Source organism: Rattus norvegicus, chromosome 5, assembly GCF_021556685.1.
Source record: "Rattus norvegicus strain SHRSP/BbbUtx chromosome 5, alternate assembly SHRSP_T2T, whole genome shotgun sequence".
NCBI lineage: Eukaryota > Metazoa > Chordata > Mammalia > Rodentia > Muridae > Rattus > Rattus norvegicus.
This window is the reverse complement of record NC_141538.1, coordinates 31,630,940-31,651,482: the sequence shown is the minus strand read 5'-3', so window position 1 is coordinate 31,651,482 and position 20,543 is coordinate 31,630,940. Positions and strand designations below refer to the sequence as shown.

Here is a 20,543-nt window from a genome sequence, read left to right as displayed (position 1 = left end):
TGGAAAATATCATCCTGAGTAAGGTAATCCAATCACAGAAAAACACACATAGTATGCACTCATTGATAAATGGATATTAGCCCAAATGCTCGAAATTACCCAAGATGCACCAAACACATGAAACTCAAGAAGGCTGACCAAAATGAGGATATTTCATTCCTTCTTTAAAAGGGGAACAAGAATACCCTTAGGAGGGGATAGGGAGGCAAAGTTTAGTACAGAAACTGAAGGAATGCCCATTCACATCCTGTCCCACATGTGGTCCATACCTATACAGCCACCAAACTAGATAAGATGCATGAAGCTAAGAAATGCAGGCTGACAGGAACTGGATGTAGATCTCTCCTGAGAGACACAGCTGGAATAAGGTAAATACACTGGTGAATGCCAGCAGCAAGCCACTGAACTGAGAACAGGACCCCCGTTGAAGGAATCAGAGAAAGGACTGAAAGAGCTGAAGGAGCTTGAGACCCCATAAGAACAACAATGCCAACCAACCAGAGCTTCCAGGGACTAAGCCACTAACAAAACTCTATAGATGGACTGACCCTGGGCTCCAAATTCATAGGTAGTAATGAATAGCCTAGTAGGGGCAATAGTCGAATGGGAAGCCCTTGGCCCTGCCAAGGCTAGATCCCCAGTGAACGGGATTCTTTGGGGGAGGCTGGTAATGGGGGGTGGATGGGGAGGGGAATACCCACATAGAAGGGTAGTGGGAGGGGTTAGGGGGATCTTGGCCTGGAAACCGGGAAAGGGAATTACAATAGAAATGTAAATAAGAAATACCCAATTCAATAAAGATGGGGAAAAAAAGAAATATTTGGTTGTTTTTCTCTAAGACTACAAAAAGAACCTATAAAGAACCAACTTTCTATCCCCTAAGTTCATTAGAACAAAATACTTTACTTTCATTTCCTCCCCCGAGGACACACAGACCTGACTAAGTACTGTGGCAAACAGCAACATTTAGATGTGACACTCAGTCTTCATTACCACACTTCACAGCCAAGAAACAAGCAACAATGAGTCCGTGTCATATCATGTTTAGTTTTGGTGTACCATCTGGTGACCCTACTGACAAGGCACAAAAGAAACATCGCTCAGCCTCAGGGGGGCAAAAGTAGATTTCACAACAAAAGGTTTATCAAGAAAACGTGTATTCAAAAAAACTCTCAAAGGAAATATATGGGAGTCACATTACGTGTGAAAACTGAGATGTGATTCTGAGCAATGGTCACATGACAATAGAGGTAATTTCCAATCTCCACTCTGCGCTCCTATTCTCACCTCAGCCCTTCTCCTCTCAGTGGTCCATTTGCAGAGCTCATGCACACACTTCCTCCTTTAAATGATACTGTGACTCTCTCTAACTCCACATCTTCCTCACATGCAAGCAAATCGGAAAGCAGTTGATCTAAAGTATATCATAAAAATTTAATGTGAAATAAATCTGCTTCTTAATGTGTCTACTAATGATTCAAAAGTACCTTTAAACTTTCATATAGATCTTTAGAAGTAGAAATGGCGGAGGAGTGAGGCAAATGGATAGCAATGAAGAGTTCTACAGTGGGGTAGAGTTCATTACACATACAAGTGCTTCTCTGCCTGCAGAGCTGTGTGTTAGTTCTTAAAGCAAGAGCGTGTGGTTCACCCTGCTGCAGTGCAGCCGCTCTGAATCCAACAACAGAAACTTAATCAGTTGTTTTTGTTGGTGGGGTTTAGTGATTTAGAAATGAGTCAATCGTAAAAGAAAATGCATATCAAATGTTCTAAGATTAAATCAAGGAATAAATAATTTACAGAGAAACATGACTCTAACCCATTTTAAATTAGTAACATTTAATTTTGCTGAAAAAAGAGAGAGAGAAGAAAGCTTGACAAGTGTTCATTCTGATTTCACATCTCAACAGTCAGGTTATTCTTGTCATTATTCCTGCTGTGATATAAACACCTCAGAACGATGAACATGGCGACACAGTCCTCCACTCAGGGTTACCAAGCACATTCCTAAGGAAAAATCTAAAAACAAATGTGAAAGTCTCAGAGATGAGCAGAAAGACGACATTCCTACTCATCTTCTACATGCTAAAAAAGGGAAAAGGTAAGAATGAATGATGGTTTCAAACAATACAACTCATCAATAATGTGCACTATTTTTATAATGTTGTCATAACACATGGCAGATTGACATTAGAGTCATGTAACAGTAAGAATTTACCATTCAGCTTCAGTGCCATGAAACCATTGGTTACGTTACTCTCTCCCACCTATAATCTTTTATAAAACAAAACTTTTAGATTATCATTGAGGTTAATGTGAACATCTAAACGTGTATTTATAGTAGATGTTATTAAAATTAATATACAGCTGGCACATTTCCAAGCAGCACATCTGGCATTAATTTTCCATTCCCCTTCTGGTCCATGAGACACAAGAGCATACACTGCACAAAGCAGTTTGCAATGACAGCACTTACAAGGCCTCTTCTAAGGTCTTCAGACTCAGTCTACACTTCTATTATGGGCAAGAACTTTTAAACCTTGAATCTTCTTGTTCTCTGAAATGTCTTGCTATGTAGCCCATGTTGTTCTAGAACTCAGGGCAACAATCCTCCTGTGTTCATATCCTTAATACTATAGTTATAGATGTGTGTTTCAAATGTATAGGAAATCGATACTCCTATGGCTTGAAGACAGAAGTCTTTCTCCTTAATGGCTGTAAAAACTGTAATACACAGAAGTCCCTTGTGTTTAGAGTACTTGTATTTAAATATCCAAACTAGATAATCTATATTTTATACGTAAAGTATTAAGCTTGCATTTGTTTCTGGACATGCCAATAATGCAATAGGAATGGATAGAGTAACACAGTGATTACATATGTATTTAGCATCCATGAGGCCCTAGATTCAATCTTCAAGCACCTATAACAGTGAGTAAACAGAAATAAATGTGCCAAGTATTTCCAAGACAGTTACTTAAGTTGTATGTAGGGAACCATAAACTAATAATTCAAGACAATGAAGATAATCATAGTGAGATTTGTGTTAGCACAAGATTCCCTGTTTTTAGGTATAGGTTGCCAGCTCATATGTTAAATATATGTATTTATCATGTATACTTATATCATGAACATATTTATCATATTTGTGGAAGAAGCCAGGCTGAAACTTCTGTCATCTGCTCTCTTATGATTTAGATATGAAGTGCAGTGAAGGCTTGGCTCTCCTCTGGCCATGTCTTTGGGGGGTGATGGACACTTTAGAGGGTTGAACATACCTGGAGGTGGTAGGTCATGGGAGACAAGCTTTCCAAGGTTAGACCTAGTCCCTAGACCCTGTCTTTTGTCTGATTTCTGTGAGCCGGAAGATGAGTAAGCCTCTCCTACATGCCCCTGCTGTCAAGGGCAAGAATGAAAAGACTGTAGACTGCCATACTGGAAAGCATGAGGCAAAATTAATTCTTTCTTCCAAAGATATTTTGTCAATTATTTCACATACTATATGTACTTCAGAACACTGTATGCATTATCTCTGTGTACTCAATAATAATTATATAATAATTTTCTTCCCAACTCTATTTCTTATCACTTGAATTATACTTCATTTCTGCAATTTAATTCGGATATGTTTAAAACTGGGTTTCTTCACTTATTCATTGTGTGTGTTTATATCGGCTATAGTTCATGTGTGGAAGTCAAATGACAGATCTCTGGAGTAATTTCTCTTATTCTACTATGTTGATACTTGGGATCAAACTGAAGTTGCTAGGCTTGTTGGCAAGTGTCTTTCTCTCTTAGCTATCTTGTTTGCTCTTATGATAGTCTTTCAAAAAATCATGTGTCTGATGTGTGTGTATGTGTAGGTGTGTGTGTGTGTGTGTGTGTGTGTGTGTGTGTAGGTATATGGGTATGTGTGTACTTGGACTAATCTAGGTTCTGTACAGGAAGAAACAATGATCTTTGTCTAAGCCTTACTTATTTTGCTTAATATAATCTTCAGCTCCATTTTTTTCTACAACTGACATAATTTCATTATTTATACTTAAGGATATGTCCACTGAGGCAATAGTGGCATAAATGTTATGGAAGTCACTAATAACATTCTAGGACCAGCTCTTTTAGATAGCAACCATACCTGGCACTGTTAATGGAGCCAAGAGCCTGTGGATAAATAGTTTATAGGCACTTGGAATGAAGCCAAGACTATTCTGTTAAATGGATATACCCATAGATAGTGTATCTGTCAACACTCATCAAAGAGGCTTCTTTTTTCAGTAGATGACAATTAACATAAAATTAACATAAAGACCCTCAACTGGTCTGAGGTACAGAGATCAAGGAATGGCAGATACTGAACCACAACTGGTCAATGTACAGAGATTAAATATGGCATATACAGACCTACAACTGGTTAATATACAGAGATTAAGAAATGGAGGATACAGAAGAAACCTGGAAGTTGGGTAGGTAGGGAGATGAAGACAGAGAAAGCAGATCTCAGAGATGTTAGGGAGGTAAATGTGATCAAATTATATTGTACGATATTATAAAAATTTAATAAATAATACTGAAAATGTATTTTATATATTCAGTAATACTAAAATTTATCTAAAAAGTAAGAAATATTTAAATGAATATAACACTTATATACTGAAAACACATATATAAAATATATTTAGTAAAAATCATACATTTTAATAGTATACTAGTTATCGATATTCATTCACCATATCACATTGTTTTAGCAAAGGATATCACAATTTATATGATGCTCTAAATTAATATATCATCTATATATAAGCAATTATTTCCTATTGAAAGTAATTTATGCTTTAATATTACAAGTAGGAATTTCCTTAGTTTAATAAAAAAACAAACCAAAAAGCAGACAATTGACTTTGGTTCTTGCCTAGTCATGTCTTTATCATTGGGCTAACTTGGATGCTTAGGCTCGTTATCCAGTGACTGCCTGGCTACTGTCTTGTAAATGGTCATCTTTCCATGAGCGTGCAGCTCTTCTCTTCACTCCACACTGGCCATGTTCACTATCATCACACAGCAGCGCTGCTCTTCCTCAGCCTGCACTGCTTTCAGCATTAATGCTCTCTCTTTTCTGAATGCCGCCTAAGCTGCTTATAACTCCATTATGCTATCAAACGGGCGCATGCAGAAAAGCTTCCTAAACTGTTATTCTCTAGATGAGAATGCAGCTGGTTCTGCTTCAAAGGCAGAACCTTTCACCTGCAAATGGACTTGCTCCTACACTTATTCCTTAATTCATTGTCTTTTATTTGTATCCTCAAATCTTTAATTGCCTTTAATTAGAAAAAAAAGTAAATTTAGTCCTTTAATCTTTCAAATGCATTCCATCATAATTCTGTCTGGGATGAATACCAAGCTCTATTCACTGTCTGATCTCTATAACAAAGATATATAATTTATTGTCCATTTATATAGACCACACCAATTAAGATACAATAGAAAAGAAGAGAGATAACAGTCAAAATATTTGAAAAGAAAAATTTGCAATCTAAATTTAATTACTCAAATGAATTATTGGGAGATGAGTTATTTGCAGCACTGACAAATAATATTTGCTAATCAACAGTAAAGACTTTTATCTTGCCTTCAACCTTAGAGTAATTTTCAACTGCTTCAAATACCTCCTCTTTTATTCAAGTCAAAAGTATTATATAATTGTTTCTTATACTATCAGAAGTAAATGTAAGGCCAAGACAATTTGTTACATAATTTCCAAACTGCCATTGAACTGCTGTAAGATATCTTTACTGTATTACAAACACCATATAGCTGCAAAAATTACACTACAAAAGCAAACTCAACAGTCTTTCTCAGAGTATTTATAGAAAACTCTAGTGTCCGGGTAAGTAAAAACTTTGTATTTTGATGTCTTAAAGATAAACCAACTTATAAATACTCATAAGAAAATGTATACTTAGAAATAATAACCAAGTTGGTAGAATTACTACATAATGTAAAACAATTAGAAACATTGATCTGTAAGGATATACAAAATTAGCTGTTTCAGTCACTTAAAATGATGCCATATGCTTTTTAAAAGATAAAGGTAATATAATAGTAAAATTTTAAAAAGTCATTTATTTTTAGACAGGAAGAATTACGGGTCAGAGTTTTGACTGTGGGATAGCAACCTCAACCCTCACTTGATGCTGTCTTTCTGCTGGAGGTGGGCTCTAATTCTTCCTGTCTGAAAGAAATTCAGGGAAAGAAATGGAGAAGAGCCTGAGAAAAGAAGGTCCAGTGGCAGCTCCAAAGTGGGATCCAGCTCAAGGGGAGGCCCCTAAACTTGACACCATTACTGACGCTTTGGGGCACTCACAAAAAGGGACATGTCATGACTACCCTCCAAAAGACCCAACAAGCAGCTGAAAGAGTCAGATGCAGATATGTGCACCCAACCAATGGACAGAAGCTGCTGACCCCTCTGTTAGATTAGGGAAACCTGGAAGAAGCTGAGGAGGAGGACAACTCTGTAGGAGGACCAGCAATCTAAGTTAACCTGAACCCCTGAGATGTCTGACACTGGATCACCAACCAGGCAGCTGAGATGAGGTCCCCAACACATACAGCAGAGGACTCTGGGACTGGGTTCAGTCAAAGAATATGCACCTAATCCTCAAGAAACTGGAGGTCCCAGGAAGTTTAGAGGTCTGGTCGGGTGGGTGGGGCGTGGGACATCTTCACTGAGACACGGGTGGGAGGGGAGGAGGCATAGGAAGCAGAAGAGTTGGAGGGTGGACCAGGAGGGGAATAAAGTCTGGAGTGTAAAAATAAACAAAAGACTTAAAAGAAAAAATCATTTTTTTTCAAAATTATACAGACATCTGGATTACAGCAAGCAACCTGGTAAACTAATCCCTAAACACATAAACATGGGCCAAACATTTAGTTTAATGATGTTACAGAGATAATTAGAACAATTCCCAGCGGTAGGTAGAACATACTGACAGCTATCATAGATTTCAAAGACCACATCATCTACTAATACCATATAAATAAACAAGCACTAAGATTTATGGTACTAAAGGAAAATAAAACAAAAAATGGCTAAGCATGAGAAAATAAGGTATTTCAGAAGAGTTACATAACTATACCAACTATATCTTTTAACAAGTTACAGGGACAAGAACACTAGACATTCCAAAGTGGACACTGAAAGCCCATGAGAGAGATGTCAGCCCTTCATAGGGTTCTGCAGGTAACTGAAAGGTGCCGAGGGCAGAAGACAATGTCTTCTTCACCAACTTGTTTTCCAATAACAATGCTCAGACCTAAAGACATACACACAAGCAACATTCCATAGACTGCGCAGGTAACATTTAGAAATACATGTGCACATACCTGTACATATGTGTATGTAACAGCAATTAATGAAAAAGAGATTATGAATTTGAACATCTTGTCAAATGCTTTCTCAGCATCTAATGAAATGATCATGTGGTTCTGTTCTTTCAGTTTGTTTATATAATGGATCACGTTGATGGTTTTCCGTATATTAAACCATCCCTGCATGCCTGGGATGAAGCCTACTTGATCATGGTGGATGATTGTTTTGATGTGCTCTTGAATTCGGTTTGCCAGAATTTTATTGAGTATTTTTGCGTCGATATTCATAAGGGAAATTGGTCTGAAGTTCTCTTTCTTTGTTGTGTCTTTGTGTGGTTTAGGTATAAGAGTAATTGTGGCTTCGTAGAAGGAATTCGGTAGGGCTCCATCTGTTTCAATTTTGTGGAATAGTTTGGATAATATTGGTATGAGGTCTTCTATGAAGGTTTGATAGAATTCTGCACTAAACCCGTCTGGACCTGGGCTCTTTTTGGTAGGGAGACCTTTAATGACTGCATCTATTTCCTTAGGAGTTATGGGGTTGTTTAACTGGTTTATCTGTTCCTGATTTAACTTCGATACCTGGTATCTGTCTAGGAAATTGTCCATTTCCTGAAGATTTTCAAATTTTGTTGAATATAGGTTTTTATAGTAAGATCTGATGATTTTCAGCAATGAGGGGTAGAAGGGAAGGGTTTGCAGGGAGGAAAGAAAAGGGAGAAATTATAATCTAAAACTAAGAAATTGAAGATATTTAAGCAAGTCTTTATTAAGTTCTTCTGTGACATCAGTATGGATACAAATAAATAAGAGCATCTGCCTTTAAGAATATTAAATTGAATAGATGCAAACACTAGCCCCATATGAGAAATAAGAACCCTCAGTATGATTTCAAAGTTGATGAACATTACATTTTAGTAAATCCAATGTGACAGAAATAAAAACAGAAAATATAAAAAAATCCCAAGAAAGAAAGAAATGAAATACTTATGAAAGAAAAGATGTAGTCCAAATATTACAGAGCTGTAGAATAGGGTGCAAACCAATAGAGAACATTAACTTTAGCTGAATATAATTTTAAGCTAGAATATAAAGAACTTCCATTTAAGCTACAAATTAAATTTGTTTGTCCCAAAATAAACATTTTGAGGACTATATATAAGAACATAAAATCAAAAATTTAAAGTCCAGTAAAAAGATGATTGAGAATTAGACAAAAGGTAGAAGGAAGTTATCAATACTACATTAAAACAAAAGGCTCAGAAAATAAACAAACAAAAGACTTTTAAAATAGTTTTTAAGTCATTAAAAGACAAATGGGGAAACAAAATAAAAAAATAAACATTAATTTTCACATATTAAGTGACAAAAAGATATTGTCATTATTTTGGAACATTTTAATTCTTCTTTCTTAAACAGTAGAATGTATATATATATATATATATACATATATATATATATAACACAAGAGATCTGCAAATCATGATTAGATGAGCAGTACTATATCTAAATGTAAGATAGTAGTTTTCTTTCAACAGCAGAGAGGATGTTAGCAAGATTGACTACACAGAACAAAATATTTAGCAAAACCTGATAACACAAAAAAACCTCATTCTTTCCAGCTTTGTATGCAATTTAAGTTGTTACCAGCCTTAGCTGGACTATTATGTTTCATGTAAGCTTCTGAGCAATTAGAACCAAACATCAATAGTAGACACAGAAAAGAGAAAGACTTTATAGCATTAAAGAACCATCAAATTGCAAAGAAACAACAAGGGAGGAAAAAACTTAAAAATTGAAACCAACAAAATGGCAAAAGTAATTCATGTTCTATTGACAATTATTTTAAATGTAAATGCATTAAATGTACCAATAAAGAAACAAATAGCTGAAAAGAATTTTAAAACACACAATTAAATTCATTCAAGATGAGATTCACTTTAGATTTAATGATACATAGGCTGTGTCATTACAGAAACAGAAAGGATATTGAAGAGTGAGGCGGAGGGAGGGGGAGAGGGAGAGAGGGAGGAAGAGGGATAGAGAGAGAGAGGAGACAGAGACAGAAACAGAGACACAGGGAGAGACACACAGAGAGAACTCTAGAACCAGTCAGCCAACAAGCACAGAAGCATCTAGGCTTACATCTGACAAAACAAACCTTATAAAAACTGTGGTAAATAAAGAGTAACAATGTTATTATAACTGAGTTAATTTAAGAAATGGATATAGTAATTATAAATGTTCCTTTGTCTTCAGAAGATGGTTTCAAGACCTCCTGTAGAGGCTCATGTCCAAGAAACCTCAGATGCTATCTACATATGCTGCTAGCGTAGAGCTAACATGTAGACCTCAAAACACCTCTGTTTCTTAGAGTCCCCGATGCAGTACAAAGCCTACGGTAAAATGCTGTATTCTTTACAAAATGGGTGAAAATGAAAAACCATACTCATGTTAAAGTCAGGGAAAATGTTTTCATTCTGAGCTTAGCTGACTCCATCAACTCTGAAATATGTGGATTAAGAAGATATATTTGGTATCCTCTAAACTTTAAAGTACATACACATAAAAGCATATATATATGTATATATGTATATATATATGCATATATCTGTATGTATGTGTGAGATAGATAGACAGACTGATTGGTAGATAGAGACAGATACTAATACATGGATAGACAGATGGATTAATAATAGACAAACTAATCATGAAACTCAAGAGATCACTATGATTAGAAAATAATTTATTGACAATATGCAGCTTTTTATGGATTGATCACCAATATAGAAAGAGTAAAATTAGATAACACATCTCATAGGTGAATATAGAGTATCTAATTCTGTATTAACAGATTACACAGTTCTAAGTGCATGCTTACATTTTCCAGGATGATTCACATGCTAGGGCACATGACGAATTTTATCAAACACAAGAAAGAAAACTAAACTCAGTCAACATATCATTACTGTATACAATGGAATCACACACCAGCAAGTCAAATGGGAATTCACAAATATGATGTGAAAGCAAGTAACCAACTTAAATCTTCACCAATTTTGTGCCTGAAAATGAACAAATTAATTGCATGCTACAAAAGTAGATGCCGAAGTTTGAATGCCTTTTTCAAAATTCACGCTGAAATGTAATAAACAACCCAAATGTTGCTAATGCTTGGAGGTAATTAGGGTCAGGCAGGATCATCAGGACAGGACATGGGGGGGCTGGTGACTGAGGGCAGAAACATAGACTGAGCCAACTTAGGGTTTTTCTCACTTTCTACATGACACGTGATGACATTAAGTCACATCGAAGAGGCATATGTGATATGCCAGCCAGTGGGTAGTCCCCTGAACATTTCTTCTTCACATACTACTGGCTTTAGTTCAGTTTTGTTAAAGCAGCAATGGGCTAATACAGAGTGATATATAAACTAATAACTACCTGAATTGAAAAGAATCATTTCTACTAATCAACCCGAAGTGCTCAAAAATTATGTAACAATAAATTAAGTTAGTACAATAAAGGAAATAATACTAGATGCATGATATATGGACCAAAATACAATAGGAAGAACATTAACAAAAGAGATTATGAATTTTTCTAGACTGAAACAAAGTGAACAAATATCAAAATGAGGAGAGCGTGTAAACTCAAACATAAAAGCCTGTAACAGGCTATCATGAATAATTATATACCAATGAGCTAAATAACTAGAAGAAATGCAAGTATTTATATAAACATGGGTATATTCCTAGAAACACTGTTTCAGCTCATGGAACCAAGAAGGAATCAAATATAAATAGAAAACCTAAAAATACAAATAATAAATAAAGATACTGAATTACTAATCAGAGATTTCCTGACTAAAAGCATCCTAGTACCAGATGCCAGTACAGATGAATTCTACCAGACATTTAGAAAAGAACATTCTTCATAAACTCTTCCAAAATATATTAGAGAGATCACGTCATTTTCAAGAGAGTTTAACTTACATTCTGAAGCTAAACAAAGACATTACAAAGCAAAAAATAATGCCTCATATTCATGAGAAAATAGTTGCTAAGATCATCTACAAATTAGTAGAAAAGGAAATTTGATACTACATTCAAAATATCATTCACACTCTCCAAATTATATTCATCCAAACTGTTGAGGTTATTTTAACTTGTCAATTCACCTAGATTTGGAATTATTAGAGAATTATACCTTTGGGTTTGTCTGAGAAGATGTTTCCAACAATGTTTAGCTGAAGAGGGATACCTACAATGAACTGTGTGGCTACATACCATTGCCTGGGCTTTTTGCCTGAATAAGAGAATGAGACTTGAGTAGTATTCATTTCTCTTTGCTTCTGCCTATGGGAACAGTTTGACCAGCTGCTTCTCAGCCCCATCAATATGCCTTCTCACACAGACTAGAATACATCCCGTGAACCAGAACCCAAAATGTACCTCTCCTTCCTTAAGTTGCTTTTGTCAGACATTTTGACCCAACTGTGATGAGAAGAAGTAACAGAAAATTGGTACCAGGAGAAGGGTTATGACTATGATGAACCTGATCATTTGTTTTGGTGCCTTTGGAACTAACTTGTGCGAAGAATGTAAAAACTTTTGGATCTGCAGGCAAGAAGTGCCCTATAATGTTGTGATAGAGCTTGACTGACAATTCTTGGTTAGCTAGTGGTGAGTGGAGGTCCAGACCATGAAGTTCAATCAACAAATACAGTATGTGAAATGAAATAGAGGCCATTCAAGTTGTCTTCTGCCAAAGAATCTTACTTAATTTTGCCCACAGCCTGATAACTTGAATCAACTGAATTAAGGGTGCAGAAACTGAAGGAAGGGCCATTCAGAGCCTGCCCCACTTGGGGATCCAGCCCATATACATAGAGCCACCAAACATAGACAATATTGCTAATTTCAAGAAGTGCATGCTGACAGGAGCCTGATAAAGCTGTCTCCCGAGAGGCTCTGCCAGAGCATGACAAATACAGAGGCGAATGCTTGCAGCCAATCATTGAACTGAGAACGGGGTACCCATTGGAGGAGTTAGAGAAAGGATTGAAGGAGCTGATGGCATTTGGAACTGCATAAAAACAACAATAGCAACCAACCAGAGCTCCCAGGGACTAAACCACCATTCAAAGAGCCATGGCTCCAGCTGCATATGTAGCAGAAGATGGCCTTGTTGGGCACCAAAGGGAGGAGAAGTCCTTGGTCCTGCCGAGGCTCGATCCCCCAGTGTAGGGGAATGTCAGGGTGGGGAGGCAGGAAAACATTGGTGGGTGGGTTGGGAAAGGGGATAACATTTGAAATGTAAATAAAAATACTCAATAAATAATTTTAAAAAGAGAAGTAATATCTATATAACAACAATAAATGAAAAAAAAAAAAGAGGCCATGAACTTTAAGTAGAATAGGGGAAATAGGGAATTTGGAAGGGGCAAAAGTAAAGAAGAAATGCTATGATTACAGTATGATCTCAAAGAGAAAAGGATTTAGAAAAGAAGAGATGGACATCTTTGGTTCTTATACAAGTTGAAGGACAGAAATGGGAATATTCAAGTCCAAAAGTGCAAAGCTGTGGCATCTAGAGATCTAATACCGGCTACATTTAATAATATTGTATCGTGGTCAACAGACAACTGACCGATAGAGTTAAGTGGCCATTATATGGAATAACTGATATTTGTATTTACTATAGCCACCTGATATTGATATGTGTATGTATGGATACATAAATATTTATAGATTTTATAAAGTTATATATAATACAAAACACAAAAATTTATTCATTGGCCTATGCATTCTTATTTTTGTTTTTTAATTTGTATGTTTTTGTAATTATTTAAATTTATGGAGTTGCATGCTCTGTAAATATTATAAAGTAGATGCATATTATTAACAGTTAGTTGACCTATTGTATCTGAATCCACTGAAACTTTTTTATTCTACAATTATGTAAGGAGGTTTTATTAATTCATTATATTTCTGTTTAAGTAAGTACGGGTAGAGGTAGAGAGAAGAGGAAGACAGTGGTATGTTGACAAGTTGTTGTTTAGCTTCTGATCTCTACTTTATTACACTGTTTTTTTTAAAAAAATGTATCCCTAGGCTACAAGCTCCCTAAAATCTCAGATTTCTCTTTGTGTACTGCCCAGTGCACGAGTATTCTGTAAGCTAATACTTTGTGGGTACATAGAAAAGAAGCATGTGTTCACGAGCAAGCTGCTACCTGCTCTCTCCCTATATGTGTTATCTTCTGTAGATGGCCATCTTCACCAAGGGCTCTTCTACTATCTGAAGATATGCCTGGAACTTTAATTGACAAAGCCTTGCATCTTGTCTCCGATAAGTCTTTACTTATGCCCTTTCTTTCTTCCTAAGCTCAGCTCTCCATGTGACACTGCATCTGTATTTATTCAGCATAGTTTAATGAGGTACTCTGAAAATATAAGTCACTGCAATGGTGAGACAATGAAACTAAATATTTGGATGATTATAAAGGGATAACTTATTAGAAGGTAATATAAAAAGTACTGTAAAGCAGCATTTATTTATAAAAATAACAATATTAATTTTGCTTTTATTCAACTCATAAAATGCCAAAAGCACTTGAAAAAGCAAATACATGAAGTAGGTCCTTTGTAGGAAGCACTTTTACATTTGCTTTTCCTCCTAAAGACTTTAAGGTACTTCCTTACTCATGTTTTTCTGTGAGTCATATACATTATAGGAAATGGATTTTTTTTATGGACTTTTTTAATCGACATACTGTCTCTTTTTTAGTTTCTACTCACAGAACGTCATTGCTTACCAATTTGCTTTCTGTACTGATCAACAGGAAGTTTTGTAGTGGAAGAGTCCTTTCTACCCATCTTTGATCTCCAAAATACCTGCTAAAAAAAGAAAGAAAACCGTCATAGTGAAACACATTTTTTTTTTTTGGTTCTTTTTTTTGGGAGCCGGGGACCGAACCCAGGGCCTTGCGCTTCCTAGGTAAGCGCTCTACCACTGAGCTAAATCCCCAGCCCCGTGAAACACATTTTTTAAAAACTATCTACACAATTTCCAAAGAGTTCAAGATCTTTTTAAAGCACTGAATAATAAGTCTGCCAACTTAACTTCAATTAGATGTCTACAAAGAAAACAACACTCTTCACATACATCATCAGCTATATAATTACTGGTGATAAAAATCTTTATTCATTTATTCTAGGTCAAATTAATTTCATCAAGAACTAAGTTCAATTAAACCAGAATACTAGAGAGGTGTCTGTAAATGGTAAGTTTCTTTGCAGTTACCAACTGTGTTAAATTGAATAGAGGCGACAGTTCGTGAGTTGAATAGTTTGGACTTTGTTTTCAAATGCCTCAAGAGTGTGGCCAAGGTGAGTGTGTTTAGGCTTTGCTGCACCCCTAATGCAGCAGTAGAGAGCTCTGCCGTGTGTCATTACTCCCACCTTTGCAAGATGTGCTTTATCTAGTCCTCAAATTAGTATTCACATTCTGTTCTCATTATGTTTAAATGTTGCACCACAAACTGTCCTCTTCTCACCAAATCCATGATCGCTTCTTAGTTTCACTGTTAGACTACACTGCCTAGCTTTAATTAAAAGAGTAATTAAGTTCTTATCATAGGGATTGGAATGTATCATTTTCAAGTGTGTGTATGGAAAACTCATAGGCACGACCATGGGTGCTCTCCCCCACCTGAAGCAATGACGTCTAAATGAGCCTCAGACAAATTTAGAAGACCCTGTTTCCAGAAACTTGATTATCCAAGGAGTGGGGGAAGCATTTTTAATAATTTTTCATCCTTGAGGAAAGAATTAAATTCTCTTGTGAGTTGGTAGATATCTGTGGGCTGTATTTACTATAGTCACACATGTTCACACATGCAATGTAAACCCCAGTATGTGGAAGTCAGTCCTTTCTCCTTCTGGCATAGTTCTGTTTGAATTAGATAGGTGAAAAAGATATGGCCAAGCAAGAAGTCACTTTATGATTAAAAACACAAAGGCCACGTTTTATTTCATTATTACTGTTACATATATATGCATACATATATAAATACAGTCTGCCTTATCTATTTACTGTGACCTGACTCTTCATGATTTCAGGAATATTTTGTACTGTGTACCCATTAGGGGCTGCATTCCTGGGAGAGGCTAACTCTTCCTCTCTAATCAGTCATTAGCTGCCTTTGCCTAGAGAAGGGAGGAAAGGAAATAGAGAAGTTATATAATTATATTTTAATTAATTTAATAAGTAGAAATACATAAAGGCACAGGAGTTCTAAGAACTTGGGGTTTAAAAGGCTAGAAAGCTAAGTTCTAAAAGGCAGACTGGAAGAAAAAACTGAGAAATCTTTGAAGATCAGTTTGAAAGTCAGTTAATATTTCTCATCTGAGAGGAAAGGGAGAGAGAAAAGGGAGGGATAGAGAGACAATAGAGGAGAAGGTGAGAGAAAGAGAGAAAGAGAGAAAAGAGAAAAGAGAAAGGAGAGAGAGGGGGGGGGAGAGGGAGACAGAGAGAGAGAGAGAGAGAGAGAGAGAGAGAGAGAGAGAGAGAGAGACTTTGTCCTGGATCTATTACTTCCGGTTATCTCCAAGTAGAAATTAGAGGATAAAATTAGCCACCCGGAAGCCAGAAGCCCAGAAGTTCCAAAGAACAGATGAAAAGTCAACAGAATTGTATTTAAGAATGAAAATGTGACAAAATTACAGGCACGTGAAACTCCATGTGAGTGGTTACAGAGATTAGCAAAAATTGAGAAAGCTATTTCCAAAGGAAGACTCAACTTTAAGCACAGGATTGGGTGAATGAAAACAGGCTATGGTCCTCATTTTCTGAAGAAGACGATATAGTGCCATGGGAGGTAACTGTACAGTGTGATGTCACCTTCACTCCAGAGGAGGCAATCACAGACAGGAACACACACAGGAGTTTCTCTAAAATGATCATGATTTAGTTAGAAACAAAATCTCCCCATGGGTGACACTAAAAAAGGCAGGAGTAGGCTATAACTTTCATAGTCTGGAAACCTCAAGGAGCACAGGGCAGAATTTGAGATAGGACAATCTATTGTAGTCTCTCAGGTTTGGACTGGATTAATAAGAGGGGAGCTCTTTCAGGCTCCAAATAAACAGAATTTTCCTAATGGGTTTTATCAGGGTCCTCAGATACCAAGTATGTTTGAAGTCTGTTCAAGTTAAACTACACACTCTTTACATATCTTCACAGAAAAAGCCAATAATGTTATCATTCAACACAGCAAAAAGACATCTTATAATAATCTTCAGATTGATTGTGCAACAATACCTAGGAATATAAAATATCTACTGATAACAGAAAGTCAAATAAATTAAGTCTTTATCTCTAGTAAAGCACAGTTATTACATCTAAGAAGACACATACCTAAAGTTTTCTAAATGAAACTAAGACATTACCAAAACCTATATACTCTTACTTGTTATAAATCAAAACATTAAAAATAGTTCTGTCAAGACAAGCCATAAATAATGTCAATAGATTTAATGTATTCATATAGCAGTTCTATTTTGCATAGTGTTTGCATTTATTAATAGTAAAGTGGAGTCATTATTTTAATCTTAATTGAATGGAGCTTGAAGACATATCCATTTCAAGAGAGAAGCTAGTTTGCATGAAGAAAACACAAGATAATATTATTTTTTCAATATAGTTTTGTTCCTTTGTGAAATATGCTTAAGATAAATACACAAAACACAGGAAATTGCTAAGTCTGAGCACCAAAAAGAACTGCTCATACACAACCCTTTTCATCCTGGTCCTTCCAATGCCCTTGCATTCTAGTCATTTAACAAAAGAAACAATTAAGAAGTCAGTACTGTAATGATTAATTACTTACAGCAATAAAAAAAGTATCTTAACCTGAAGTTTATTACTTTCCAAATGTGCTTTTCTTAATATTATGACAAAAAGTTTAACAAATCTAAGTTGTCATAAATGTCTGTAGGCTGTAAACAGAAAAAATATATACATAAACAGCCTATAAATAAGATATAGAATTATTGTATGTAAAATTATAAAAATTTAGAAAATTTAAAGGTCTACACAAAAGGAAAACTAGCTTATAATTATTGTTTGTAATTATTTTAGTGATTGATAATGCTTGATCAGAATTATAAAATTTTAACTTTCTTATTTTGTTTGAAATAACTATATTCTATTCTTTTAAGCCAAAATACAACATTTACCCAAATGATGAGTAAAATAATTAAAAGCCTAAAACCCACTACAGACATGACTAAATTTTGTTAGGCAAATAAAGCGAAAATGGTTTAATGTATTTTGCCTTCCTCATAAATGCATTGATTCTATTAAAAGGACCTGAAGACATGCCCGTGTATCTGTATAGCACAAACTCTCAGTGTTCAGACATCTAGAACTTACATGGCTGTGTTCTGCTCTTCAAAGCTTTGCAATAATCAACATTCATTTCTAGTGCTTTGATGGCAAGATAGCAGACCCCCAAGAAACCCAAGGAGACACTGCGATATCCGGCCATGATTTCTAATGAGACAGCTATTTGCATATAAGATCAGCCACAGTTTAAAACGTGTTGTGATAGATGTGGAAAGGGAATAACAGATTTATATTAGTATGTGTAATACCAAGATTGCATTCACAATTTAATTCCTTAGAGGCTGTGTCTCATTGCCTTCTCTTATAAAGGCCACTGCATTCCCTGAGGAGGTAACTTGCTCTGAGACCCAGATGAACTAAAATATGGATTAATAAGCTGCTATTTATTATTTATGAATTTTGCTGTAGAATAATTCTCAGATTAAATCATCAGAGAACTTTTTATCCTTCTTGAAACTTGATGACATATTTAAGGAAGAATGAATACCAATGTTATTCAAAACATAGACCACATACTAAAATAATTCATAGTTAAATTTGTTAATTAAAACTTTACACTCTGGAAGTTTTAAGACTGAAGATGTCTTTACCATTTATATATAGTTTCTTAACTTGAATTAAACACAAATTTGTTTCATATGTAGGTTTAAACATATTTTGGGTCATTTAGTTGGGCTAGAGATAAGGCTCAGTGATTAAGTGATCATACTCTGTGATATAGGACCCCGGTTTCTTTCCAGAATCCATGCTGTACAGTTCACAGCTGTCTGTACCTCCAGCTACAGGGACACCTGGTACCTCTGACCTCAATGGGCACACACATTCACATGCATAGACCTGCCTTTCACCTCCAGTCACAGAAAAGAAATCTCTAAAAACAAAACAATTCATATTCTCAATCACATTGAAATCACATTTGTTTTTCTAATATATGTAATATATAACATGTAATATATATATATATATATATATAGAGAGAGAGAGAGAGAGAGAGACAGTGTGTGTGTGTGTGTGTGTGTGTGTGTGTGTGTGTGTGTGTGTGTGTGTGTGAATATGCTTGGCCCATTGGAAGCAGCACTATTAGAGGTAGTAGAGGTATGGCCTTATTAGAGAAGTGTGGCCTTTTTAAAGGAACTATGTCTCAGTGAAGGCAGACTTTTAGAGCTCATATAATCAAACTCTGCCCAGTGTGGAATGAGACCCTCCTCCTGGCTGCCTGCAGAAGACAGTCTTCTTCTGGCTGCCTTTGGATCTAGATGTAGAACTCTTGAGACCTCCAGAGCCATGTCTACTTACATGCTGTCATGCTTCCCGCCATGATGATAATGGACTGAACCTCTGAAACTAAAAGCCAGTCTCAATTAAATGCATTAAACGTTTTCCTTTATAAGAGTTAACCTTCGTCACGTTGTCTCTTCACAGCAATGGAACCTTAACTAAGACTATATTTTTTTCTAGACATCTGGATCATTAATGGTACAATTTAGAGAAGGTCTGAATAAAATTTAGTGTTTGAACATTTTTATAAAGCCCAAAATGACAAAGTGTAAAAGCGGGAAAACCAAAGTCATTGTATATGTTTCTACTTCCAAGAAAAGAATTAAATTTAGATTGTTATATTCAAATCCATATCAAAACATGGGTCATTAAAAGATTTAACTCTTGCCCACAGAAAAAAGTTAATGCATTAGCATTATTCCTAATAAAAAGCAACTAAACTATGAAAATTCTTCATTAGATATCAAGTAATATTTAAGCAGAAAAGATACTTGATGTAAATAAAAACATCACAAAATAGAGCATTATGTAGGATACAATGGTGGTCATAGCTGATATTTCTTCCTGATTGTTGACACATTCACTGTTTCCAGACTATTCAAAACTCTGACTATGCAGTCTTCTGAGTGATGACAAGACTTTTGAATCATTTCTTTTCTATATGGGTTCTACTGTGCTATCAAACCCTATTTTGTTTAAACAAACAAAACAACTGAAAAATAGTGATTCACAAAGTCAAAGCTGGCCTTGAAATTTCGATCCTTTTATTTCTTCCTACACATGCTGGGATTGCAGAAATGCAAGACCAAGACTGGCTCACATTAGCGTTGGGTTCCACCATGGTCACAAGCTTATTCGCCACCATTTCATAAATTTACTCAACCTCTTCAATTTTTAAAAATATATTCTCAATATGTAATCATATTGTACAACTCATATTTAAACAATTCATATCAGGGTCATCTGCACTGAAAAAGTCAGACATTGCCTAAGTGGCACCATCTATAATCCAGCTTTCCAGAGATAATACTCCATACTTGGAGAAATGACAAAAACATGCAAGAAGTGAGCTTTGGTAGGAAATAGCATGGAGGGTTTGGTAGCACAATTTCCACCTTGAAATATGAGGCAGTGTTATAAGCTACCTGTGAGAGGGAAGGTGCAAAGACAGAAGTCAGAAATTGGACAGTCGGAGACTGGAATTGATACTTTGATGAACTGTAGAATTTTGAGAAGACAGACTCGTAGATAAATACCTATAAAGACATGGATTTGGTGAGCGTTACTCTCAGGAACACATTCTGACAGATGACACATTACTTTTGGCTCTCTCAATGGCTTAATGTTGACACAGAGAAAGATCGTATGGTCTAGTAGGATGTGTATTTTCCAGGATGGGCAAAACAGAAAGAGAGCAAGGAAAGCAAAGGTCTAAGACAGTATAAGGACAAGTATCCCACTCTGGGGCCTAAAGCTCCAGAGGAA

The 20,543-nt window shown here is 35.8% G+C and overlaps 1 protein-coding gene across 2 annotated transcripts in view; it reads right to left on the bottom strand.

Moving 5' to 3' along the window:
* Triqk (triple QxxK/R motif containing) overlaps positions 1-20,543 on the bottom strand; it is a 73,076-nt gene that overhangs the window by 12,686 nt on the left and 39,847 nt on the right. The window contains 1 exon segment of one of the 2 annotated variants that reach the window (NM_001171802.1): positions 14,188-14,269. In NM_001171802.1, the coding sequence (NP_001165273.1) occupies positions 14,188-14,248 (61 nt within the window). In that variant the 5' untranslated portion in view covers positions 14,249-14,269. 2 annotated transcript variants of the gene reach the window in all.